This window comes from Muntiacus reevesi, chromosome 8 (assembly GCF_963930625.1).
Source record: "Muntiacus reevesi chromosome 8, mMunRee1.1, whole genome shotgun sequence".
Lineage (NCBI taxonomy): Eukaryota > Metazoa > Chordata > Mammalia > Artiodactyla > Cervidae > Muntiacus > Muntiacus reevesi.
Window position 1 is genome coordinate 29,062,633 of NC_089256.1, and position 27,498 is coordinate 29,090,130.

The 27,498-nt window shown below is 44.1% G+C and overlaps 1 protein-coding gene across 5 annotated transcripts in view; it reads left to right on the forward strand.

Moving 5' to 3' along the window:
* Nucleotides 1-16,735, forward strand: part of DYRK1A (dual specificity tyrosine phosphorylation regulated kinase 1A) — a 143,275-nt gene extending 126,540 nt beyond the window's left edge. For all 5 annotated transcript variants that reach the window (XM_065943567.1, XM_065943565.1, XM_065943568.1 and 2 more), the window contains 3 exons: nt 418-724; nt 4,428-4,552; nt 13,431-16,735. In XM_065943567.1, the coding sequence (XP_065799639.1) occupies nt 418-724; nt 4,428-4,552; nt 13,431-14,051 (1,053 nt within the window). In that variant the 3' untranslated portion in view covers nt 14,052-16,735. The remainder of the gene's footprint in view (nt 1-417; nt 725-4,427; nt 4,553-13,430) is intronic.
* The last annotated feature ends 10,763 nt before the right edge of the window (nt 16,736-27,498 follow it).

Here is a 27,498-nt window from a genome sequence, read left to right on the forward strand (position 1 = left end):
AGAGGTTTGTGGCCACTGGTAGTATACTTCCTTTGTCAAGGACCACAGAGTAAAGATTTTGTTGCATATTCTTACTTGGTTCTGTTTGTTTTTACCATCTTTAAAAATGTAAAACCATTCATAGTAGGGGCTGTTTATATAAAGTAGGCTCTGAAACAGGGCATAGTTTGCTGATTCCTCCACTAGATGATCTTTATAGTCATTTCTGCTTGGAGTAATTTTGAATTTCTCCTAATTGCAGTGCTTTCAGAATAGTATATGTGAAAATCTAGAAGAGCAAACCATAAAACACTCCTTTTGACAAAGGTCTCAGCATTATCCTATAAGTAAGCTTATTTGATGTTATGTTATGTAGGCTTTTATGTATTCCACCAAATTTAGAGAAATCCCCCCCTTTTTTGTCTTTTTTCTCTTTAGGAGTACAAACCACCAGGAACCCGTAAACTTCATAATATTCTCGGAGTAGAAACAGGAGGACCTGGTGGGCGTCGTGCTGGGGAATCGGGTCATACAGTAGCTGACTACTTGAAGTTCAAAGACCTCATTTTAAGGATGCTTGATTATGACCCCAAATCTCGAATTCAACCTTACTATGCCCTGCAGCACAGTTTTTTCAAGAAAACAGCTGATGAAGGTACAAACACAAGTAATAGTGTATCCACGAGTCCTGCTATGGAGCAGTCACAGTCTTCGGGCACCACCTCCAGTACGTCTTCAAGCTCAGGTCTGTTGTTCTGATACTATTTAGGCTTTTAAATGTATGCTCTTTTCTTTACAAAGTGGGGGTTATTTCATGTATTTTTAAAGTTTGTTAATGGGTAAGGAGGAATCCATCAGAGGGCAAACAGAAGAAACAAGAACTACAATTCCACAGCCTCCAGAACAAAAACCCACAATCAGAGAAAACTAACAAAGTGATCACATGAATCACACTCTTGTGTAATTCAGGAAGCTATGAGCCCCGCTGTGTAAGGACCCCAAGTTGGATGGGTCATGGTGGAGACTTCTGACAAAATGCAGTCCACTGGAGAAAGGAACGCCAAACCACTCCAGTATTCTTGCCTCGAGAGCCCCATAAACAGTATGAAAAGGAGAAGATACATGACACTGAGACATGAGGGGCGCCCCCCCCGCCCCCAAGTCAGTAGGCGTCCAGTGTGCTGCTGTGGTGACGAGAGGAAAGATAACTCCAGAAAGAATGAAGAGGCTGGGCCACAGCAGAAACCTCACCCTGTTGTGGATGTGTTTGATGATGGAAGTAAAGTCTGATGCTGTAAAGAGCAGCGTTGCATAGAACCTGGGATGTTAGGACCATGAATCAGAGTAAATTGGATGTGGTCAAGTAGGAGGTGACAAGAGTGAATATCGACTTCTTAGGAATCAGTGAACTAAAATGGACCAGAATGAGAGAATTTAATTCAGATGACCGTTGTATTTACTGCTGTGGGCAAGAATCTCTTAGAAGAAATGGAATAGCCCTCATAGTCAACAAAATAGTCCCAAATGCAGTACTGGGATGCAGTCTCAAAAATAACAGAATGATCTCTGTTTGTTTCCAAGGCAAACCATTCAGTATCACAGTAATCCATATCTATGCCTCAAACCCCTAATGCCAAAGAAGCTGAAGTCTAACAGTTCTCTGAAGACCTACAAGACCTTCTAGAACTAACACCTAAAAAAGATGTCCTTTTCATCATGGGATTGGAATCGAAAGTAGGAAATCAAGAGATACCTGGAATAACAGGCAAGTTTGACTTAGGAATACAAAATGAAGCACGGCAAAGGCCAACAGTTTTGCCAAAAGAACACGCTGGTCATAGCAAACATGCTTTTCCAACAACACAAGAGACAATTCTACACATGGACATCACCAGATGGTCAGTACCAAAATCAGGTTGATTATATTCTTTGCAGCCAAAGATGGAGAAGCTGTATACAGTCAGCAAAAACAAGACCTGGAGCTGACCGTGGCTCAGATCATCAACTCCTTATTGCAAAATTTAGGCTTAAATTGAAGAAAGTAGGAAAAACCACTGGACCATTCAGGTATGACCTAAATCAAGTTCCTTATGATTATACAGTAGAGGTGATAAATAGATTCAAGGGATTACATCTGATAGACAGAGTGCCTGAAGAACTATGGGCCGAATTCTTAACAACGTTACAAACCTTACGAGGTTCATAACATTGTGCAGGAGGTAGTGATCAAAACCATCTCCAAGAAAAAGAAATGCAAGAATGCAAAGAGGTTGTCTGAGGAGGCCTTACAAATAGGTGAGATGAGAACTGAAAGGCAAAGGAGAAAGGGAGAGAGATACCTAACTAAAGGCAGAGTTTCAGAGAATAGCAAGGAGAGATAAGAAAGCCTTCTTAAATGACCAGTGCAAAGAAATAGAGGAAAACGATAGAATGGGAAAGACTAGAGATGTCTTCAAGAAAATTGGAGATGTTAAGGGAACATTTCATGCAAGGATAGATATGATAGAGGACAGAAACAGTAAGAACATAACAGAAGCAGAAGAAATTAATGAGAGGTGGCAAGAATACATAGAGAAACTACAAAAAAGGTCTTAGTGATCCAGATGACCACAATGGTGTGATCACTCAACTGGAACCAGACATCCTGGAATGTGAAGTCAGGTGACCTTGGAAAGCATCACTACAGTCAAAGTTAGTGAAAGTGATGTAGAGCTATTTCAAATCCTAAAAGATGATGCTGTGAAAGTGCTGCACTCAATATGCCAGCAAATTCGGAAAACTCAGCAGTGGCCACCAGACTGGAAAAGGTCAGTTTCCATTCTAATCCCAAAGAAAGGCAGTGCCAAAGAATGTTTAGACTACTGAAGAATTGCACTTATTTCACGTGCTAGCAAGATAATGCTCAAAATCCAAGCTAGACTTCCAACAGTACGTGAACCAAGAACTTCCAGATGTACAAGCTAGATTTAGAAAAGGCAGAGGAACCAGAGATCAAATTGCCAACATCTGTTGACTCATAGAAAAAGCAAGGGAGTTCCAGAAAAACATCCACTTGTGCTTCATTGATTTGACTGTGTGGATCACAAAAAACTATGGAAAATTCTTCAAAAGATAGGACTACCAGACCACCTTAACCTGCCTCCTGAGAAACCTGTATGCACATCAGGAAGAAACAGTTAAAACCGTTCATGAGCAACTGACTGGTTCCAAATCAGGAAAGGAGTATGAACCCTGCTTATTTAACTTATATGCAGAGTACATCATGAGAAACACTGGGCTGGAAGAAGCATAAGCTGGAATCAAGATTGCCCGGAGAAATATCAATAACCTCAGATATACAGATGACACCACCCTTATGGCAGAAAGTGAAGAGGAGCTAAAGAGCCTCTTGATGAAGGTGAAAGAGGAGAGTGCAAAAGTTGGCTGAAAACTCAACATTCAAGAAATGAAGATCATGGCATCTGGTTCCATCATTTCATGACAAATAGGTGGGGAAAAAATGGAAACAGTGACATCCTTTATTTTCCTGGGCTCCAAAATCATTTCAGACAGTTGACTTGAAACTATGAAATTAAAAGGCGCTTGCTCCTTGGAAGAAAAACTATGACCAACCTAGACATCATATTAAAAAGCAGAGACATTACTTTGCTGACAAAGGTCCATATAGTCAAAGCTGTGGTTTTTCCTGTAGTCATGTACAGATGTGAGAGTTGGACTATAAAGAAGACTGAGTGCTGAAGAATTGATTCTTTCAAACTGTGGTGCTGGAGAAGATTCTTGAGAGTCCCTTGGACAGCAAGGAGATCAAACCAATTAATCCTAAAGGAAATCGACTGTGAATATCCATTGTAAGGACTGATGCTGAAGCTCCAATACTTTGGCCACCTGATGCGAAGAGCCGACTGATTGAAATGACAACTGATTCTGGGAAAGATTGAGAGAATGAGGAGAAGGGGGCAAAAGAGGATGAGATGGTTGGGTGGCATCACTGATTTATTGGACACGAGTTTGAGCAAACTCCTTGAGATAGTGAAGGACAGGGAAGCCTTGCGTGCTGTGCTCCATGGGGAAGCAAAGAGTTGGACACAACTTAGCAACTGAGCAATAACAACAAGGGAGGAATCATTTTTCGTAAGTCTATTCTTTGGGCCTGTAAAAAAATCCACAAGTTCTAAGACTTAACTGTGCATACAATAAATTCTACTTGGGAAAAAACCAGTAGCCAAGTGTTAAATTGTTTTTAAAGTGGAAACAGTTTTCCCAACTTAACTGAACTTGGTCGTATTTGAGTTCAATGATTCATGTGAAAGAAGGGAATTGGGTTCTTTTCTGGTGCCCTTTCAGGTTAATAGAGGGTGTTTCAGTTTTAATGTTACAGTTTTAGGATATATCTTCTTGAACACAACTAACTTCACACTCACAAGTAGTGTCGTGTTGTGATGCTCCAGGTGGATCGTCGGGGACGAGCAACAGTGGGAGAGCCAGGTCGGACCCGACGCACCAGCATCGGCACAGCGGCGGGCACTTCACGGCCGCCGTCCAGGCCATGGACTGTGAGACCCACAGTCCGCAGGTGAGCCCAGCCCGCCCTCACGTGTGCCCGAGGAGCAGTGTGGGGTGCCCCGTGTCTTTTGGGTGATTGTCGCTTCCTCCGAAGGGTCAGAGTTTCCTCTCCTGTAAGGGGTTCCAACTTACATGACTGACATAAAGCAGCACGACCTCGCAGTCATTTCCCTCCTTATTTAGAAATAGCTAAGATTTACTGAGCGCACATGAGCCATTGCTCCAGGTACTTTTCCCCCCTGTGTTTATCTCATTTACTCTGTAGCGTTTTTAGCCTTACCCTGTTTGGATTTCCGTTTTACAGTGGGAACTGTGACTTCCTGGGTTCACGTCTTTCTGCGGCTCGTCATCTTAATTACTGCCTCTCCTTCCTCTCGTTATCTGTCACCACCAATGGTCCTAGGTTCTGGATCAGTTTGTGCTTTGATTTTTCAGCTCCATGTTTTGTTTTGTGCTTTGAAGTTTTTTCTTTTTTGTTCTGTTGGTTTTTCAACTGATTAAAGAGGATCTAATGAAGTAAAAATTTTTAAGGGGGTGAAGCAGATGGTAGTAATAGAAATGTTTACTAATATTTAAATACTCTGTAAAAGAGTAAGTTAATTCATCCTGAGCACTGCGTAATGATGTTTATAATGAGAGGCGAGTCTGTTGTTTAATGAGAAACACAGTGGATACTGACGAATGTCGCCCCGTTGCTGGCCTGGGGCTGCCGCGGGCTGGTGGAGAGGTGCGTGTTGGGATGTGATCACCACTGATTCCTGGTCCCCAGCCTGCTGGGCAGGCTCTCCTGCTTCTCACATCATCTCTTCCCACTCCCGCTCTCTCCAGTAATTGTTTCAACCTCTTCTCCACTTCTTAGAAGCCTCTCCTCTGTTCTCCCTGACTCCTCCCTGGGTGGGGAGCACTTTTCAGAAAGGAAGCCTCACAGCCTGTCCCCAGACACCTCGCCCGGCTCCGCGGGCGCTTGTCCACTGTCTCCCACCCGCGCTCTGCTGCCCGCTGCCGCCCCGGGACCTCTGCTCGCCGCCTTCCCTCCGCGCCCAGCCCTCCCCAGGTGTCTCTGGACCGCAGCAGGCCTTCCCTGGCCGGTGTGTTCCCTGCCCCACGTTCTGCTCTCCATGAGCTCACCCTTTGAGAGCCCTTCTGCTGCTCCAGGCAGCCTGCTCCCAGCGTGAGCACCTGTCCTGTCGTGGCACCAGCGTCAGTTCTGAGCAGCCGGGCGGGCTCTCGGTCACTTTTCCGTCCAGTCCTCACTCGCAGTGACCCGGCTCTGGTTTCCATCTGCCCTGGGCACGCGCACAGCGTGGCCCTTCGCCCGGCCTGCCCCCTTCTGTCATCGCCTCCTTTCTGGATTCTCTTCTCCCGCTGCTGGTAGTAGTGGATGTTCTGTGCCCTCTCTCCCACCTGACAGCCCTCGGGTGACCTCATGTGTGCCTACCAGTGTCCACAACGTCCGTCTTGATGTCAGCCACTTCACGTCCTGATTCTGACCTGGACCTCACTCCTGAGCCCCTGATCACCTCCTATCAGTGCCGCGCTCGCTGGAGGTCTCCACAGCACAACCTACAGATCCCTGTCATCGCTTCCTCTTCTGCCACAGTGCATCTGCTTTTATCTGTTCTTTGTACAGAATGGCCCTGAATTTACCCATTTGCTTAGGTCATACATGTCTGGGAGTTAATCCTTGAGTCTCTCCCTCACCCCCCGACATGGAATCAAATGATAAATAGTGTGGATTCGGAATATCCTACATGTGTTTCTATTCTCTCCACTTCACTCCCCCCACTCCTTGCTACAGGCATTTGTAGCTTATCTTCCTGTAAAGATTATTTTTGACTGGTCTTCCAGCATCTGTTTCATCCACCAGTTCACCTCTGCTCTCTTTAGTCAGCTAAGTAAATAAACATTCAGTTAAAACAGTCTCATCCAGGTCCATCCCCTGCTTTCAACCAGTTTTTGGCTTTCTCTTATACTTAAAAAAAAAAAAATTGAGAGGGCTTCCCAGGTGGCGCGAGTGGTAAAGAACTGCCTACCAGTGCAGGAGACATAAGAGACATGGGTTCGATCCCTGGATCAGGAAGATGCCCTGGAGGAGGGCACGGCAACCCCCTCCAGTATTCTTGTCTGGAGAATCCCACGGAGAGAGGAGCCTCATGGGCTACCGTCCATGGGGTTGCAGAGTCAGATACGACTGAGCACAGCGTGGAGTTTTCAGTGGTTTCTGTGATCTGGACCCTACCCAGGCATTCTTCCTCTCCATTCACTCTGGTCTTCCTGGAATTTTTTTCATTTTCCGGACCTTACGTTCTCCAACACAATTCTCACGAGGACTGTGCTCAGCCTGGAATATGCTTTTCCTCCCTCTTTGCTTTGGTGACTTCTGTATATCCTTCTGATTTTAAATATCACTACCAGAGGCTTTCCCTAATCTTCAGAGTGACCTTCTTTCCTTCCTTTATTCTTCCAATTATATTAATACTGCAAATACATAAACTGTACCAGGATAACATAAGACATTTGTGTTCATCCTGCCCACATTTAAAGAAGTCAATCAATATTGTGCTTATTTGCTTCAAACCATTTTTATTTAATTTTTAAATAGTTGATACATTCACGTGGTTTAAAAATCGGTAAACATAAACGGGGATTCAATGAGAAGTCTTCCCTTCTGTATCCTCTAGCCACCTAATTTCTATATTAATGTTATTAGTTTTATGTAGCCTTTCTGAGATATTTTATATATTCACAAGCAAATACAAATATATATTCTTCACCTAACCTTTGTACACAAGTGGTAGGTAGCATACCATGCACACTGCTTCATATCTTTTTAGCATGTCGTAATATGTTTTTTAATAGATAATATTATGGAACTCATTCTGTAGCATAGAGAACTTGTTCATTCTGTTTGTTTTGTTTTAAATAGCCACACAGTATTCTGTTGTTTAGATATTCCACAAGTCATTGCAGTAGTTCCCTGTTAGTGGACGTTTAGTTTACTTTCAGTCTTCTTTACTACTCAAAATAATGCTGTAATGAATAACCCCATATATAAATAATCCACACACACAGTTAGTGCATCTGTGATATAAATTCTTGGATGTGGAATTGCTGGGTCAGAGAGTAATGTGACTTGTCACTTTGATGACTGTTGGCAAATTGCTCTCCACGTAATTTTACCAATTTAGCTTGCCACTTAACTGAGTTTTAAGAAATTGGGATCAGTAGTATTTTCAATAGTGTTTCTTGGGACCACTTTCATTAAGTAAATACTGAATGATCTGTGCTGCTGCTGCTAAGTCGCTTCAGTCATCTCCGACTGTGCGACCCCATAGACGGCAGCCCACCAGGCTCCTCCGTCCCTGGGATTCTCCAGGCAAGAACACTGGAGTGGGTTGCCATTTCCTTCTCCAATGCTTGAAAGTGAAAAGTGAAAGTGAAGTGGCTCAGTTGTGTCTGACTCTTAGCGATCCCATGGACTGCAGCCCACCAGGCTCCTCCGCCCATGGAATTTTCCAGGCAAGAGTACTGGTGTGGGGTGCCATTGCCTTCTCCAATGATCTGTGCTAGCTACTGGTGATAAAGAAACAGGCTTTGCCTTCCTAGAGCTTACAGTGACTCAGTATATAAATGAATCAAGTGAATATAATTTGCAGCTACTAGAAAATAAGACAGTATAATAGAGAATAGCTGTTTCTTGGGTGGGGTGTGTGTACTAAGCAGGCCCAACTGATAACAGATAGAGCCCCCAAAATATGGTAGCTTGAAGAATGTGAAGTTTCTCTTTTACATAACGTCCAGAGTGGGCATGTGGGTTAGCAGCATGGCTCTCCCATGTCCTGGGTTCCTGACATCTTGTGACTGCCCCATCCCCAGGGCCTAGTTGTCTGCTGCATTCCGCAGAAGGACTTGGGAAGTATTTTGTGGACCGGATCTGGTTGTACTATAGGAACTTGCCATTGACCCAGACAGTTGCACGGCTGTGTCTTAGTACAGCGGAGACTGGAAGTGAGTGTAGTTGGAGCCACGTGCCCAGGAGGAAGAAGAAGTTTTTTTGAGGACAACTGGGGGTCTCTGGCCCAGAAGTTAGGGCAGCATTAGCCAGAGTGGTGAGGGAAAACTCTGGAACTGAAACAATGAGAAAGAAGCATCCAAGCAGAAATTAGAAATCAGAACATTCTAGGCAGAAGGGAACAGTATGTGCAGATACTCTGAGGCATGTGAAAGATGTTGATCAGATCGAGGAACAGAAGGAATATGCTGTGTAGTAGGAGCCCAGGCAGCAGGATGAAGGCAGACTAGAGGAAAAGGTTGGAGAAATGAGCATTGACCAGACTGTGCAGGTTGTTTACCCATTCATCCATCAGTGGGTGCTTGGGTTGTTTCTTATTTTGGCTGTTATAATACTACTACAGTGAACATGGGGTACATATATCTTTCCAAGATAGTGTTTTTGTTTTCTTCACATAAATACCCAGAAGCGGAATTGAGGATCATGTGGTTTAGTTCATTTCAGTTGCTCAGTCGTGTCTGATTCTTTGTGACCCCATGGAATGCAGCACAACAGGCTTCCCAGTCCATCACCAACTCCTAGAGTTTACTCAAACTCATGTCCATTGAGTCAGTGATGCCATCCAACCATCTCATCCTCTGCCGTCCCCTTCTCCTCCCACCTTCAATCTTTCCCAGCATCAGGGTCTTTTCTAATTAGAAAAAGTTCTTTGCATCAGGTGGCCAAAGTATTGGAGTTTCAGCTTTAACATCAGTCCTTCCAATGAACACTCAAGACTGATTTCCTTTAGGATGGACTGGTTGGATCTCCTTGCAGTCCAAGGGACTCTCTCAAGAGTATTCTCTAACACCACAGTTCAAAAGCATCAATTCTTTGGCACTCAGTTTTTTGTAGTCCAACTCTCCCATCCATTCATGACCACTGGAAAAACCATAGGCTTGACTAGACAGACCTTTGTTGGCAATGTAATGTCTCTGCTTTTTAATATGCTGTCTAAATTGGTCATAACTTTTCTTCCAAGGACTAAGCATCTTTTAGTTTCATGGCTGCAGTCACCATAGGCAGTGATTTTGGAGCCCCAAACAATAAAGTCTGTCACTGTTTCCACTGTTTCCCTATCTATTTGCCATGAAGTGATGGGACCCGATACCATGATCTTAGTTTTCTGAATGTTGAGCTTTAAGCCAACTTTTTCACTCTCCTGTTTCACTTTCATCAAGAGGTTCTTTAGTTCTTCACTTTCTGCCATGAGGGTGGTGTCATCTGCCTATCTGAGGTTATTGATATTTCTCCTGGCAATCTTGATTCCAACTTGTGCTTCATCCAGCCCAGCATTTCTGATGATGTACTCTGCATATAAGCTAAATAAACAGGGTGACAACATACATCCTTGACGTACTCCTTTCCAGATTTGGAACCAATCTGTTGTTCCATGCCCAGTTCTAACTGTTGCTTCCTGACCTGCATACAGGTTTCTCAAGAGGCAGGTCAGGTGGTCTGGTATGCCCATCTCTTTCAGAATTTTCCACAGCTTATTGCAATCCACACAGTCAAAGGCTTTGGCATAGTCAGTTAAAGCAGAAATAGATGTTCTTCCGAACTCTCTTGCTTTTTCGATAACCCAACAGATGTTGGTAGTTTGATCTCTGGTTCCTCTGCCTTTTCTAAAACCAGCTTGAACATCTGGAAGTTCATGGTTCATGTACTGTTGAAGTCTGGCTTGGAGAATTTTGAGCATTACTTTACTAGCTTGTGAGATGAGTACAATTGTGCAGTAGTTTGAGCATTCTTTGGCAGTGCCTTTCTTTGGGATTGGAATGAAAACTGACCTTTTCCAGTCCTGTGGCCACTACTGAGTTTTCCAGATTTGCTGGCATATTGAGTGCAGGACTTTCACAGCATCATCTTTCAGAATTTGACATAGCTCAACTGGAATTCCATCACCTCCACTAGTTTTGTCCGTGGTGATGCTTCCTAAGGCCCACTTGACTTCACATTCCAGGATGTCTGGCTCTAGGTGAGTGATCACGCCATCGTGATTATCTGGGTCCTGAAGATCTTTTTTGTATAGTTCTTCTGTGTATTCTTGCCACCTCTTCTTAATATCTTCTGCTTCTGTTAGGTCCATACCATTTCTGTCCTTCATTGAGCCCATCTTTGCATGAAATGTTCCCTTGGTATCCCTAGTTTTCTTGAGGAGATCGCTAGTCTTTCACATTATATTGTTTTCCTCTGTATCTTTCCACTGATCACTGAGGAAGCCTTTCCTGTCTCTCCTTGCTGTTCTTTGGAACTCTGCATTCAACAAATGGGTATATCTTTCCTTTTCTCCTTTGCTTTTCGCTTCTCTTCTTTTCACAGCTATTTGTAAGGCCTCCTCAGACAGCCATTTTGGTTTTTTACATTTCTTTTTCTTGGAGATGGTCTTGATCCCTGTCTCCTTGTACAGTGTCACACACCTCTGTCCATAATTCATCAGGCACTCTATCAGATCTAAGCCCATATATCCTATTTCTCACTTCCACTGTGTAATCATAAGATCATGTGGTAGTTCTGTTTTTAATATTTTGAAGAACCTCCTCCATACTATTTTCCTTAATGGTTATACTAATGTATATTCCCATCATCAGTGTGTGAGGGTTTCCTTTTTTCTACATCCTCACCAGCAGTTGTCATTCGTTGTCTTTTTGAGAGTGATGTCTCATTGTGGTTTGGGTTTGCATTTCTCTAGTGACCAACGATGTTGAGTTGCTTTTCTTGTGCGTGATGGCCGTCTTTGTGTCTTCTTTGGAAACGTGTAGTCAGATCTCCTGCCCATTTTTAAGTCAGATTGTTTGGGTTTTTGCTATTGAGTTTTATCAGTTCTTTTTATGTTTGGAATATTATTAGCCTCTTATCAGACACATGATTGACAAATGTTTTCTCCCATTCAGGAAGTTGTCTTTTCATTTTGTTGATGGTTTCCTCTATTGTACAGTAGCTTTTTAGTATAATGTAGTCTCATTTGTCTATTTTTGCTTTTGTTGCTTTTGCTTTGGTGTCAGATTAAAAAAATCATCACCAGGACTTGTGTCAGACCATCTGTGTTTCCTTCTAGGAGTTCTATGGCTTCAAGTCTTTAATCCATGTTGGGTTCATTTGGGGCTTTGGTGTAAAATGGTGGTTGAGTTTCTTTCTTTTGTTATCTGGTTGTCTAGTTTTCATGACACCATTTAAATTAAGTAACTGATTTCTCCTCTGTGCTGGGTCTTCACCGTTGCACACAGGCTCTGTCTGGTCTCCCCGAGCAGGGGCCGCCCTTCCCTGCGCTCTGTGGGCTCCTCCTGCGGCGGCCTCTCAGTGCAGAGTGCGGGCTTCAGGGTTTGTGGTGCCCAGTCTTAGCTTCTCTGTGGCCTCGGGGATCTTCCTGATCTGGGGATCAGACCTGTGTTCTGGCGTTGGCGGGTGAATTCTTAACCCCTGGACCACCCTTTACTGAAGTCCCACGACACCCTTTACTGAAGAGAATAGCTTTTCTCCATTGTATATTTTTGGTTCTTTTTCATAAATTAACCGACTGTATACACATAGGTTTATTTCTGGGCTCTCTCTTCTGTTTCGTTGACCTGTGTGCTTGTTTTTATGCCAGTACCGTGCCATTTTTAGTTACTGTAGCTTTGTAGTATAGTTCGGTATCAAGGAGCGTGATGCTTCCAGCTTTTTCTTTCTCAGGGTTGCTTCGACTACTTGGATATTTTTTGTGGATTACAAATTTTAAGATTTTGTTCTATTTTTTTTGAAAACATGCCATTGGAATTTTGATAGGGGGATTACATTGAATGTGTAGATTGCTTTCAGTAGTTCGGACACTTTAACAGCTTTGACTCTTAACTCTTAGAGTCAGTGAGCGTGGACAGTCTTCCCGCTGACTTGGTCTTCCATTTCTCTCGCTACTGTCTTGTTTTCCATATAAAGCCCTTTTACCTCCTTGGTTAAATTTATGTCTTGCTTATTTTGTTCTTTTTGATGCATTTGTAAATGGGATTGTTTTCTTTTTCTGATGTTTTCTTATTAGTATATAGAAATGTAATAGGTTTTTGTGTATTGATTTTGTATCCTGTAACCCTACTAAATTTATTATTTCCATAACTTTTCTAATGGAGTCTTTAGGGTTTTCCATATATAATGTTGCATCATGTGTAAGTAGCAGCCATTTTATTTCTTTATTTCCAATTTGGATGCTTTTTATTTCTCTTTCATGCTTAATTTGGATATCTGTTTTAAAAAGATTATTCTCGGGATTTGGAGAGTGGTTTGGTAAAAAGCAAGGGTGGAAGATGGGAGTTGATTTAGGAGGCTGTTGTGTTCGTCTAGGCAAGAGATGGTAATGACCTCGGATAGAATAATGAAGAAGAGATGCCAGATATGAGTTCTTATTTTGGAGGTGGCTTTAATAGTACTCACTGATTGTTTCAGTGGAGGAATGGTTAGGCAGCTAAATGCATAGTAGTGGTTCAGTTAAAACAGGAAAGATGGAGAGGAGGGGCTTTAGGGTAAAGAATGTCTTTTGGACTGATCAGAAATAACCAGTTTTACTCTCTGGCCTTTTCCAGAAGAAGTTTGCTGACCCCTGGCATAAACAGTGCTCGAAAGGAAGGAAAGTGGCCAATAAAATATATGAGCCTGTTTATGGATATAACTTGCTAAAAGTTGCAGCTTTCATAATAAAATAATTTTCACTCTTGAAACATATTTGCAAGTTTGTGTTATAGAGCTGTCTAGAACATTAAAGTTTCAAAATCCTCTCTCTAATGTAAATGCTCATGTAGCTTTTGATTGAAGATTAAAGCTTGGAAGCGGTCCCCTGAATAAGTCTTTCCACAATCTGCTCTTGCAGGTGCGCCAGCAGTTCCCTGCCCCCCTTGGCTGGTCGGGCACGGAGGCTCCTGCCCAAGTCGCTGTTGAGACGCACCCCGTGCAGGAGACGGCCTTCCACGGGGCCCCGCAGCAGAACGCGCTGCACCACCACCACGGGAGCAGCTCCCACCACCACCACCACCACCACCACCACCACCACCACCACGGACAGCAGGCCTTGGGCAGCCGGGCCAGGCCACGGGTCTACAGTTCCCCGACAAACAGCTCCTCGACCCAGGATTCCATGGAGGTTGGCCACAGTCACCACTCCATGACATCCCTGTCTTCCTCAACGACTTCTTCCTCCACATCTTCCTCCTCTACTGGTAATCAAGGCAATCAGGCCTACCAGAATCGCCCAGTGGCTGCTAATACCTTGGACTTTGGACAGAATGGAGCTATGGACGTTAATTTAACCGTCTACTCCAATCCCCGCCAAGAGACTGGCATAGCTGGACATCCAACATACCAATTTTCTGCTAATACAGGTCCTGCACATTACATGACTGAAGGGCACCTGGCAATGCGGCAAGGGGCTGACAGGGAAGAGTCCCCCATGACAGGCGTGTGTGTGCAGCAGAGTCCTGTAGCTAGCTCGTGACTACATTGAAACTTGAGTTTGTTTCTTGTGTGTTTTTATAGAAGTGGTGTTTTTTTCCAAAAAAAAAACAAAGTGCAAAGCTGCTTGAATCAGAAGGAGATTAACACACTGAACCGCTACAGGAGGGCAAAGCTGACTTTTTTTTTTTTTTTTTTTAACTTGAAAAGATTGCAAAGGGACAATGAAGTTTTTAAAAGAGCCATGTCCAAACCCATCTTCTCGGATAGCTCAGAGGCGTCCTCTTTTTGCCGCCCCCATTTTAACTTGCCACATCCCGGTCACTTAGTGGGGTTTTTGTCTTTCTATTCCACAAAAGTTATTGTTCAGATGTTGGTCTTGCTCATTTGCCAACTAATTTTAAAATAAAAAGGCACTGCACATCATTTGCATACAGGGCCCCATGAGGGTGTTTTCCTCCCCCTTTTTGTTTTTCCTTTTTCTCCCCCTGCCTTCCGTTTTTGTTTTGTTTTTGTTCTGTTTGGGGTGGGGGGTGGGAAATTGTGGTTTTTAAGTCCTCTAAACACACTTGGGCACGGAAACGCAGTACTGTAAGAAGAGGGACCTCCAGCTCACACAGTCATCAACTTCAGCTGTATGGAAGGGACGGTTGTATCGGCGTGTGGAAGGCACAGGACGCATGCTGAGTGGCGGGATCAGCGCCCTCCTGTCTGAACCTCCTGAGGAGCAAAGCAGCACTGCCCTGGGATCCTGTGGGTCTCCCGTTGCCGAGGCCACAGAGAGAGAGGGACGGAACGTGACTGGTCTCCCATCCAAGGTGCACTGAAAAGCAATCAGCGGGTCAGTCGTGGCCAGTCCCGGGGAGGGCTGAGTGGTGGTCTTCGGGAAAACCTTTGGCCTTATGGATTTGGACTCGAAACTAAAAGAGCCTACCATTTCAGATGCAATCACTTTTTGGACATGCTTTTGCAGACAGTCCTTAACGCTGAAAACACAGAGAATGGGTAATTCAAGAGGCCTTTCTTTTAAAACAGACTTTGGTGACCCACTAATTGTAAGGTATTGCAAGGTCACTTTGCGTGTGTCATAAAGTTGACTTCCTTATTGGTTGAAGGTCACAGAAGTAGTGGTTTGCTTTGATGGAAATAGCTACAGCTGTGTCCCTTCCTGCTTTTTACTTTTTCTTTTGCTTTTTCTCGGCACGTGGTATCTCCACCATTTCTTCTGCACAAAGATGTCTTCTGTTCATCCTGAACATTTTAAAAAAAAAAAAAATGCAGAATTTTATGTGACTGCTTTTTTGCCTCACAATTATGCTGTGAATTTTACAAAAATTTATTTTCTTTTTTGATAATTTATTGTACCAAAGCTGTTTTTATAGCACATAGATGTCTGTAACCAATAATGTAGCAGTTCTGCACTTTGACACAAGGTGTAACTAGACCATTTTTAAATGTCAGTTGAAAATTATGGCTGTACTATTGCTTAAACAAAACTGGAACTGTTGCTGAATCCATAGCCAATACATTTACAGCAGTCTGTGTACTGAACATGATAGATTGACACCTAACTCAAGATTACAACAGCTGTTACATCCTCAATGTGTTCAGGCTTCTGAAGGTAAAGGGACACTGGATCCAGAAGCTATGGAACCAGCAGTTGATTCTTGTATTCCTGATTAACCTACTTGTAAACTTGAAAGCAAGACCTCGATTGCACCAACAGGTCCAAAACACGAGCAGAGTAGAGCAGAACTCGAACGTGTGACCTGAGATGAGCAGGCTGGTGTTTTAACAGGTGCCTAGTTTTGAGATTATGCTGCCTTAATGTAACACAGTCTGGCAGTTGCTAAATTTGTGTTCCCATTTTAAATTGACCAATTTTACGGTGTTATACTTTTGAGCGGTTGAATTGGGAGAATGAAGATAAGAAATTTACCTGTCCAGGATCAAAGAAGCCTAGAAAAGAAGCAGTAATCTACCTCTGCCGATAACCCTGTTCAAAACAACTCAGCAGAAACACCACGTTACTTTTTATTGGTCAATTCCATGTGGCTGACTAGGTCAATTTTTTTCTGAACAAAAGCAGGTTTTTATATGTAAAACAGTGACAAAAGACAAAAAGGTTTAAAACTATGTGAATGTGAATGGAAACTTGGGGATATCCGTTTTTATAAAACCACAAAAATTTTTTTTGTTGTTAATCAGGAAATCCATATTTATTTTGTAATTAAATGTCAAGCCTGTGGATGATTTTTGAACTTGGTAGTTCATGAAGGTTTACAGTGAATAAAAGGATGTCATCTTGAGTCTAGCAATATCAAAAGGAATTCAGTAGTTACTGCTGTTTAAGAATATGAGGTGAAGATATACGTGGGTCAGGTCATTTTTTTTCTGTGCTGGTTGCCACATCTGAGCAAGCACCAAAAAAAAAAAAAAAAAAAGCAGTTTTAAACCGCTGTTTGCATAAAGGCAGCCATCAGAGCCGACGCTCCTGCATACTGTGTTATGTTGCAGTCCAGTTTTGTGCGCTTTCCTACACGGTTTGGTTACAGGGCTTCTGTGCATTGTAAACATAAACAGCATGGAAAAGGGTAAATACCTGTGTGCAGATTGTAAGATCTGGTCCGGACTTGCTGTGTATATTGTAACGTTAAATGAAAAAGAACCCCCCTTTGTATTATAGTCATGCGGTCTTATGTATGATAAACAGTTGAATAATTTGTCCTCAGACTCTTTACTATGCTTTTTTTAAGATTAATTTAAGAAAAATGTAAACATAGTTTAAAAAAAAAAATCTTCCTATGCAATTAACTTGGTCCAGGTAATGGTCTGGTAGGTATACCAACTAGAAGTTTGAAGTCAAATGTGTAGAAAGGAAAATCATAGTTACATCAACCTAGGCTTCGGAATCTTGAAAAAAAGTAAAAATTGGAGGTTTAACAGACCATTTTGATTTTTTAAGATTGGCTCTTTACTGTATTCACAGGTTCTGACTGATTGAAAATGCTAGTAGTTTATCATGTTGCGGATGGCGTAGGAGTTAGGTGGTTTTCTCTAGGCTTTGACCTGCATGGAAACACGAAGGACTACAAATCATACCCTTCCTCTTTCCCCAGATCCTTGGGGGACGTCTGTCAGGGGCTTTCGTATACAGAATCCTTAGATTCCTGCCACAGTGAGTTAATTGTCACCAAATATCTCTCTTTATAAATTAACCTGTGTGAGTATAAAGTAAGGTAGCTTTCAGAAGGCAGAAAACTTAACTGTAAAAGTTGAATGTGATTTCGTTAAGTTCAGATTGACTACATAAAGTTGCACCTACCACATGTGCGAAAGGAAAACTTCCTTTAGTGTTTTTCTTAGGGTGATGAGCATTTACTTACGTAAGTGGCACATTTAATGTCAGACTCTAAAAAACCTAGGCTTGTTTCATGAATACTAGAGCTACAAAAAAAAAAAGTACAAGTGACATTCATTTAGGCTGCAGTAATCCTCTAAGGCCAGCAAGACGACCACTTCGTTTGCCGCGTCACCCTCTTCAGCTCCTGTGTCGTTAAACTCAATTACAGTAAGTTATAATAAGGAAATACAATGCGGACAGAGCAAATGCTACATTTCCTGTTGGTCCCCCAGTTTTCTCTTGGCCTGCCCTTGCTAGCTCTCAGAACACGAGTTCAGGGACTTCTCGTGTGGTCCAGTGGTTAAGACTCGAGGCTCCCAATGCCTGCATTCGGGCCCTGGTTAGGATCCCACCTGCTGCCCTGCTCAGCCGAAAAAAAGAGTATGAGTTCAGTACTCCTTTTAAAATGTACCTTTAAGTGAAGAGTAATCACTTTACAGTACTGTGTTGGTTTATGCCATGTATCAACATTCATCAGCCGTAAGTGTATACACGTCCCCTCCTTCTTGAACCTCCCATCCCACATTTCTCATTTTTATGTCCATTTTTGTCGTGTGGCCAAAGCTAATAGGTCAAATGATTCATTTCAGATAGAGAACTTGGTCTTCTTGCCATGTGTTGAAAAAAAAAAAAAGTGAAATTTTTTTAAGATTAGGGTTGGGAGGATAACCGACATTGGCATACTGAGATTGTATTCAGGTTCTCAGACTCCTGCTTGGGATGTCTGCACGTTGGGACGCCCTTGGTGTTGGGGAGGAGCAGAGTAGATGATCGCATTTTCTTAACCACAGATCTCCTCCTCTAGACTTGTTTCCTCGGGTAAAAACATACCTCAGGTGATTGCAAGTACAAAGAACAAGAAAGCCCTAGGAAGACAGCCTGTTCCATTCTTCATCACCCCTCGTGACATCGGCACGTGGCCTGTGTGTCCCCCGAGAACTGTCATGTGGGTATCACCTGGGCTGTCACCCTCTACTGGTTATGTCTGCCTGCCCCTGTGCATAAAGCACCCGTCATACTTTGTAGAAGATTCGCTCAGACGGTAAGTGGCCCATCTGTTGGTGCGTCTGTCTTTCTCTCGGGTGTCATGTACAGTCAAGATCCCCAGTTTCACCCTTTCACAGGAAAACATGATGGAAGGGCCCAGGTGTTCTTCCATCATCACCTGTAGGGATAACATTCACCTCAACACAGAATGGGCCGGAGGTGTTTGTCATCAGTGATTTTCTGGTTTATTACCTGAAATCTTCAAAGAGAAAAAAGTTTTTCTCCAACTAAAACACAGCGATTTAAATATGTACCAAAGAACTAGGTAGAACCCCACAGGTTTCAGTATCTGCTTCATTGCCTGAAAACACGGGTTTTGTTCTTTACATGACAGAGGATGAGATGGTCTGATGGCATCACCGACTCAATGAACATGAGTTTGAGCAAACTCGGGGAGATAGTGAAGGACAGGGAAGCCTGGTGTACTACAGTCTGTGGGGTTACAAAGAGGCACAACTTAACGACTTCACATCTTGAGGATATGACATTATTATTAAAAACAAGCGTTGGAATAATCTGTATGTTTCAGTCTTGGCATGTCATGAATTAATTGCCACCTGCAGCAGAACTTGGGGATGCTGCTTCCAAGGGGTAAGGATGAGCCTTCAGCTCGCTTCCTTGGGCCTTAACTGGTTGTCATAGTCCAGTCTCAAGTGGTGGCTGGGGAAGCGGAGTCCAGGAGTAGAAGTCTGGTTGGGGAGTAAAGCGCATTTTAAATGTGGGGCAGGAAAAACGGGTGGCGAAGCTCCCAGTGAAGGATGCGGGAGACAGCCAACAGTGAGTGCACCCCCACTCTTAGCGAAGGCAGTGCCCTTGTGTGGTGTCAGCGTGGCCAGCCACTTGCTCAGATACAGACAGACACGGGAGTTTTCAGACTGCAACACGTGGGAAGGCTGCGTAGGAACTGAAAAGTGAAAGTGGGGTCGCTCAGTCAGGTCTGGCTCTTTTGTAGGAATTACGTACATGTTTGTCTTAAAAGACCATAGTTAATTATGTTTACTGTTAAATTTCAAAAATTGTTACTTTTGAATTTTTTTTTTCTTTTATGGTTTTCCATTCTTGTAGATTCTACTCCCAGGATTGACTCGTTAACTCATATCCTATCATTGCCTCAGTAGTTTAGCTGAAGCTGCCGTCAAAAGGGAGGATTCGGAGCCAAAGGGAGGAGAGAGGGGCAGGCTCCAGGCACGTGGCTGGTCCTCCCCGGGCAGGGCCAGGGAAGCTGGCCGAGCCGCTGGGGCCTTGCTGCCCAGGGAAGGAAGGAGACGGCCGAGCCGCAGGGAGGTCTGCCAGGAAGAGACGGCTTCCCCAGGAGAGGGTGGAGTTGGTGAAGGTGGAGCTCAGCTGGTGAGTCGGTCCCTCTTGACTCACTGCTGTCTGGGAACGCAGTAGCTGGCTTGGCAAGGGCGGGGCGCGTCACCTCCCTGGACACTGGTGTCCCATGGTTGTTTGTGTTGTTAAAGATCTGAGGCATCGTGTTGTGAAACAGCAACTCCGAGGAGAAAGTTTCCGTTCCATGTACATCACAGGCGAGCCCCGTCTGTAGAACCAGTGATACGGCCCAGGACCCTGAGCTGAGGGAAGGAGCTGACTTCAGGAATTGTCCAGCAAATCTGTAAGCAAGAGGTAGGGGGAAAACTGATTTTGGTGAACCCTAGGTGATCTTAATCAAACTGCTAAATCCCTGCTCATCAGCTTAAAACAGGAGCTTTTAATCCTGGCTACACATCTGACTACTCACCTGTGCATGCATGCATGCCAAGTTGCTCAGTCGTGTCTGACTCTTTGTGATCCCACAGACCGTAGCCTGCCAGGCTCCTCTGTCCATGGTGTTCTCCAGGCAAGAACGTGGAGGGGGTTGCCATGCCCTCCAGGGGATCTTTCTGACCCAAGGATCGAACCTATGTCTCTTAGATCTCCTGCTTTGGCAGGTGGGTTCTTTACCACCTGTGTTGATCACAGCCCCAGTATATTTGAATCAGAGAGTTGGAGGTGGGGCCTGCGTCTGTCTTTCTAAGGTGGCTTTACAGGATGACCTGAAGATGCATGAGGCTAACCCAACAGGAGTCTGAATTGAAGACCATTTAAAAATAGTTTCATTACTGGAGTTTATACAATTAAATATGTGTCAATGAGTAATTAGAAGTCACCACTTAGCCTGCATTATAAAATATGATGAGTAAGCCTCGGAGAAAGTCAGGAAACAGCAGACTTCCGTTAAGTATATAAAACTTGGTTTCCTGTCCCCTCCCCTTTGGACAGGGGGGTGGCCTGACATCCTGGCGGAAGCTCTCAGGTCCCTTGTGAGAAGAGGGTGTGCTGAAGTGGTTTCCCAGGGCTGAGTCTGGGCCGTGCTCAGCCTCGCGCCGTCTTGGCAGGACCGGTGGTGGGTTCTCCAGGGCACCAGCCGCCTGGTCTGAGTGACAGGCCTTTGAGAAGTGCAGTGGCGACAAAATTTGGATTCACATCCTTGCTCTTAATGCTCGGCAAGTTGCTCTACTTCTCTAAACCTCACTGTTTTAAAAAAATGAAAGTAGCTGTAGTATGCAGCCTGGGATCTTACGCAAGCATCACTGAGATAATCTACCTAAGAATCTTAGCACAATACAGGAGGTGCTCAATCAACATGATTTATAACTAGACAGCTTGAGTCCACAGCATGAATGAGTCCACGTCTGTTTAAATGTAACAAGCGCCCTGTGGGAAACTAGGTGAGTAGTGTTCTCCGTGAATGTCTAAATAGGATTATTTATTTCTGGAATCTGTAACTGGACGTTAACATTTCTTTCCTACTTGATTTTGCTACCGCACAGTACCTCCATCTACTTGAGAATTGGAAGGTTGTATGTTTTGTAGCCTGCTCTGATACAAGATATGATATTTAAATATCTTAGGAAGGATTTTTCTCTATAAAGGAAGCTTTTGGGAGGCCTGACTATATACAAAGGACCCATTTTTTACTAAGCACTATTATTCGGCCCGGACGTCATGTGTCTAGTGGCCTTTTCCCCTTGTCCCTTTTCCCACTTGAAGGCATATCTCACATGTTTAGCCCTCAGTGATTTGACTTAGATCAGGGAGAAAAGAGGAGAAGGAAGAAATTGGGTCCCACGTTCATAAACAGCAATTTCACTAGGTTAAGTTTTCAGAACTTAGTTATAACCTACGTTTTAAAGGCATTAAGTGGCTGACTGCTGCTGGGTTTTTTGTTTTTATTCTTACTTTATTAATGTTTTTGAGGACTCTGTGCCTCCGCCAGCTTGGGGGGCCCATACTGTGACCCCCTTCTCTCTGTATTCCTCTGATGCCCTGCATTCCTAGGGCATACTCCCTCCCTCAGAGCAGTGCAAAGGCAGACTTTCCTTCTAGTTAGAATATACGTACGTGGCCAACGTTACCTCATCGGAGTCTATGGTTACGACTGGATGGAGCTCATGATGGATCTAATGATGGGATTTTAATGTTCCCTTAAGGTAGAGAAAATGCTTTGGGGAGACGAGTTCCTCGTGATCTTACCACTAAACTTCAAACATTTCGAAAAACTTGGTTCGAGTTTTTCCGTAAGCTATTACAGCGTTAGTCGCTCAGTTGCAGCTGCTTCTTTGCCACCCCATGGCCTGCAGCCCGCCAGGCTCCTCTGTCCATGGGAGTCTCCAGGACAACAGTACTGGAGTGGGTTGTCATGCCCTCCTCCAGGGGATCTTCCTGACCCAGGGATCAAACCCAGGTCTTCCTGCACTGCAGGCGGATGGATTCTTGATCACTGAGCCACCAGGGGACCTGTATATTCCAAAAAGTAACAGACTCATGCCTGCCTTGAGCACTGGAATGTTTTAGGGCTTCCGAGGGGATTGAGGTCATGTAGCCCTCACCACCTGGCGGTGTCTGGGAGACCGGCAGCGTCAGCATAACCCGTTCTGCCTGTTAGAAATGCAGACTCTCAGGCCCGGCCCAGACCTCCTCAGAACCTGCACATGAACAAGGCCTGCCGGCCTCACACGTCACACTGGAGAAAATCAAAGAGTTGAAGCAGCTTGTTGAAAATGCCACGCCTGATCCGAGATAGCCTTCAGCTTACAGGCCGTGTTCTGGCCAGCTCACCACACTGACCTTGACTCTTGGGATCACGTAACACAGCCTGCAGCCAGACAACCCCTCCAGCTGCTGTGATCGCCAGAAGTGGAGTTCCTGGTGGGGCTAATTTAATATCACTGTAGCACTGAAGAACTGAGGCCTTTGAACTGGGGTGTTGGAGAAGACTCCTGAGAGTCCCTTGGGCTGCAAGGAGATCCAACCAGTCCATCCTAAAGGAAATCAACCCTGGTGGCTCAGACAATAAAGAATCTAGCTGCGCAAGAGACCCAGGTTCAGTTCCTCGGTCAGGAAGATCCCCTGGAGAAGGGAATGGCGACCCACCCCAATACTTTTGCCTAGAGGGTTCCATGGACAGAGGAGCATGGTGAGCGACTAGTCCATGGGTCACAGATGAGCCACTAACAATTTCTGCTCTGGTATGACCCACCCAGTTAAGGATGGTTTTTCCATTTTAAGTGGTTGAAAACCATCAAACAAATAAGAATTTCATGATGTGAAAATTACATGAAATTTAAATTCCAGTACCCATACATGAAGTCTTACTGAAACACCACCATGTTTTAAAATGTGCACATTCCCTGTGGTTGCTTCTTGTTTGGAGGCCTGAGTGCTGAGTTGCCACAGTGAGCTTGCGTGGCACGGGCGTTTCACCCGGCTGCTTGATGGCCTGCGGGTGGCAGTGAGTAGTAAGTCGACAGTGTTTTCAGTGCTGCACGGGGTACCGTATCACACACTTATTCTTTATTACCAATGTGGCCGTCATGTCGAAACAGAATGGCTTTCAAATGTCACTGCTTTTAAGGCATGGTGGAGTATGAGTTATTTCCCTCCTGAGTTGGGTGACAACAGACAACAATATGGAAGCTGTTACATTACAAAGAATACAATCTGTGTTGGCATTTCCAGATAAACTACTGGTAGACTACTACGTTATCCATCAAACTACTTCTAACTCACAAGAAAGCAATGGATGGTCAGAAAAGTTAGAAAATTTAAAATTGAATATCTAATCACAGACTTTCTCCACAGAAGTAAAAAACAAAAATGCTGCAACCAGAGTAAGTTTCTGACTGGTGTATGTTCGCCAGTCTAGGAAAGCCAGTTACCTATGGTGGGTTAATTCAGTCAGGTTTGATTCAACGACTGGAGAAACATCATTGGAGAAACTAAGCTTGTCTGGAACTACCAGACTCTCAATGATAACCGTCTAAAAACAAAACAAGACACAACACCTGAGTTACTTGGCAGCACTGTGTCTTAGTTGCAGTATGTGGGATCTAGTTCCCCAATCAGGATTCAAACCCAGGCCCCCTGCATTGGAAACACAGAGTCCTAGCCACTGGACCACCAGGGAAGTCTCTCAGTGATGACAGTTGCTCAAAGTGTTAAGGAAACAGGAACAACATCAACAGTCAATTAAAAAAGCAAATGGTTTTGAGTGTTTTCCCCTGACTCTTATTACAAGAGTTGACATACATTAGTTTATTTGAAGAGTCTGTGCCAAGTTGGAAATAACTGAAGAATTAGTCTTTGTTAGTGGCATCATTGACTCAATGGACGTGAGTTTGAGCAAACTCCAGGAGATAGTGAAGGACAGGGAAGCCCAGTAGGCTGCAGTCCATGGGGTTGCAAAGAGTCAGACATGACTGAGCGACTGAACAACAACCTGTGTGTAGCAACTACAGGCAAAAATATTTTCAAAGTTGAGAAAACTAATTCAGTACAACAACCTGAAGTGGAATTTGCTAAGATGTGTTATAATTGGTGGTAAAAAAAAATACATGAAGTAGAAAAAGCCTTAAAAGGACAAACTTGGGAAGCTTGTGATAATATAGGGTGTTAAACCTTAGGATTACCCATTGTAGAATTTAAATCAACAGAAATTATGTGGAATATAGTTGAATCATGTGTTACTGAGCCAGTATTATGAACCGTGAACTTTAGTTGCTGCTGTGGACTTACCTGTCAACTGTTCGATGAATTTTTGTTAGAAATAGTAGCTGAAAGTCCTGACCTGGCCTATAACACAGTCTTTCGATGGCTTAGTAGTCGTAAAGGTTATTTCAGTTTTTTAAAAGATTTTATTTATTTTTTAAAGTTTATTTTTAAATTGGAGGATAATTGCTTTACAATGTTGTCCTGGTTTCTGTGGTACAGTAATGTGAATCAGTCATAATTAAACATATATCCCTCCCTCATCCCCTCCCCATCCCATTCATCTCAGTTCAGTTCTGTTCAGTCGCTCAGTCGTGTCCGACTCTTTGCGACCCCTTGGACTGCAGCACGCCAGGCTTCCCTGTCCATCACCAACTCCCAGAGCTTGCTCACACTCATGTCTATCGAGTTGGTGATGCCATCCAACCATCTCATCCTCTGTCGTCCCCTTCTCCTCCTGCCCTCAATCTTTCCCAGCATCAGGGTCTTTTCCAATGAGTCAGCCCTTCGCATCAGGTGGCCAAAGTATTGGAGTTTCAGCTTCAACATCAGTCCTTCCAATGAATATTCAGGACTGGTCTCCTTTAGGATGGACTGGTTGGATCTCCTTGCAGTCCAAGGGACTCGCAGGAGTCTTCTCCAACACCACAGTTTAAAAGCGTCAATTCTTCGGCGCTCAGCTTTCCCATTCATGTAGGCTGTCGGAAAGCACCAGGTTGGGCTCCCTGTGCCATACAGTGGCCTCCCACCAACCTCGCATTTTAAACATGATAGTATATATGTGCCAATTCTACTTTCTCAATTCGACCCACCCTCTCCTTCCCCCACTGTGTCTACAAGTCCATTTTCTATGTCAGAGTCTCTATTATTTCCATTTTTGAGCTCAGGACCATGACTGAAATTGTTCTGAATAAGAAGAACTACCCTCAGTCATCACTGTCAAATGCTAAACAGCTTTGGAAATTAGCCTTTGCTTCAGATTTGATAATATATCAATTAATTCTGTCTAAAATCAGAAGGGAAAACAGTGCTTCTATGTGGAATTCACACTATGGTAAAGTCATTTCAACAAAAACTAACATTACAGAGATCACAGCTAATATTAACATGTCAAAAGTTGAAACACAAAGCCAGAGTTCCAGTCCCACACACATTAGCAGTGAGTGCGTACTAAGTCGCTTTAGTCGTGTCTGACTCTTTGGGACCCCACAGACTGTAGCCCGCCAGCCTCCTCTGTCCTTGGGATTCTCCATGCAGGAATACTGGAATGGGTTGCCATGCCCTCCTCTAGGAGGTATCTATATTATCTGAGTTCAAACGGCAGCTCCACCAGCTGTTTTTAGACCTTGATGTAAATCCCAAAGAAACGTCAAATTTCAAGCTTTGAAATTTCCCAAAGAAATGTGAAATAAGCCACATTTCAAGATCCATTTAACTGCAACTAAGGAGTTTCCACACAACCTTCAGTTGAAGTGATTAATCTGCTAAAACGCAAACATCAAGAGAAAAATGTAATAGAATTCTACAAATCTCTTTCAAGTGATAAATATGCTCAGTTAAAAATCCTATGCTCATGGACCGATACCAGCATGGGGAGGTACCCATCCATGCGAAGACACTTCCAAAGATGAGATATGTAAAATTTCATTACAAATCAGCATTAACAGATAAACATGTGCAATTAATCTTGACAAATCTAGCTTTGAACTTCAATTAAGTGAAACATTATCCCCCCTAATGATTCAAATTATTCTCATTGCTAGACCTGTAGTACCAGAAAGTTATAATTATTACTATATTTTACTTTGACCAATGAAGTTTTTTCTTTTATTGTATATATATAAATCCCTATGCACTATCCTACATTTTAGTCTCTTGGCCCGGAAAACCTAAGACATTTAATATCTAGTGTCTTAAAAAGTCTGTCCTCCCCTCCAACAGATGACGTGAGAAAGGAGTAAGTGGGTTCAGCCTCCCAGATGGCTACCCCAAAAAGGCAGGTTTGAGGGAGTAGGGGACTCTTCGGCCCCACTCCCAGAAACAATCTCTGCTCCCCAAGGAGTCTCCAGGCCGTGGTCTGTTGCTGCGTGTGCAGAGAACCACCAGTGGCCCAGCCGTGTGTCCCGCAGCACGGAGTGACAGGCCAGGCTGTGGCTCAAAGCGTGTCTGCTGACCACGTGTGCCCTTGGGTGCCTGACCTCTGCTTGTTTGCCCGTGCAAAGGCAGTGGGAGGTTTACTTTTTTCACCTGGTGCCGACCAATTCTCAGGTTCTCTGCAGACGTTAACCTCTTGTCCAGCGATTCACTTAAATTCTGATGCTATGTGCCCGGAGTTGGACTTCCCAGATGGCACTCGTGGTGAAGAACTCAGCTGCCAGTGCAGGAGACATATGCAGGTTTTGATCGGGAAGATTCCCTGGAGGAGGGCACGGCAACCCACTCCAGTATACTTGCCTGGAAAATCCCATGGACAGAGGAGCCTGGCGGGGCTGCAGCCCAGGGGGTCACAAAGTGTCAGACACGACTGAAGCGGCTTAGCACGCACACGCACCTGGAATTAGCGTCAGATTCTGCAGGTTAAAGGGGGTTCAGGCTCACAAGACAGCCCCCACTTCAGGTGCCAACCGCAAGTTCTCAGCCTCCTATGCTTCTGATCAACCAGGGAACTCAAGCTCTGTAGGTCTGTTTCCTCATCTGTAAAATGGGGATGAGGCTATGACCCAGCTCGTGGGGTACTGTGGGATTAAGTGAGTTAGTACGCCTGAAGTGCTTAGTACCTGGCATAGAGCGGAGCTTAGTAACTGTCGGTTCTTACTGGTTTTCCTCCAGCTGCTTGGAAAGAACGGTTACCTGCGGCTCAGTAACTGGTCTATGGTCACAGAGCTACTCATGTTACAGTCTGTTTTCAAGCCTCGGTCTGCAGACTGAGCGAATTCCCTCCCTATGACCCCAGACTGCTTCCCAGGAAGGTGTCCACCCCACCCCAGCTCTCTGTCTCACCTCCCACGCC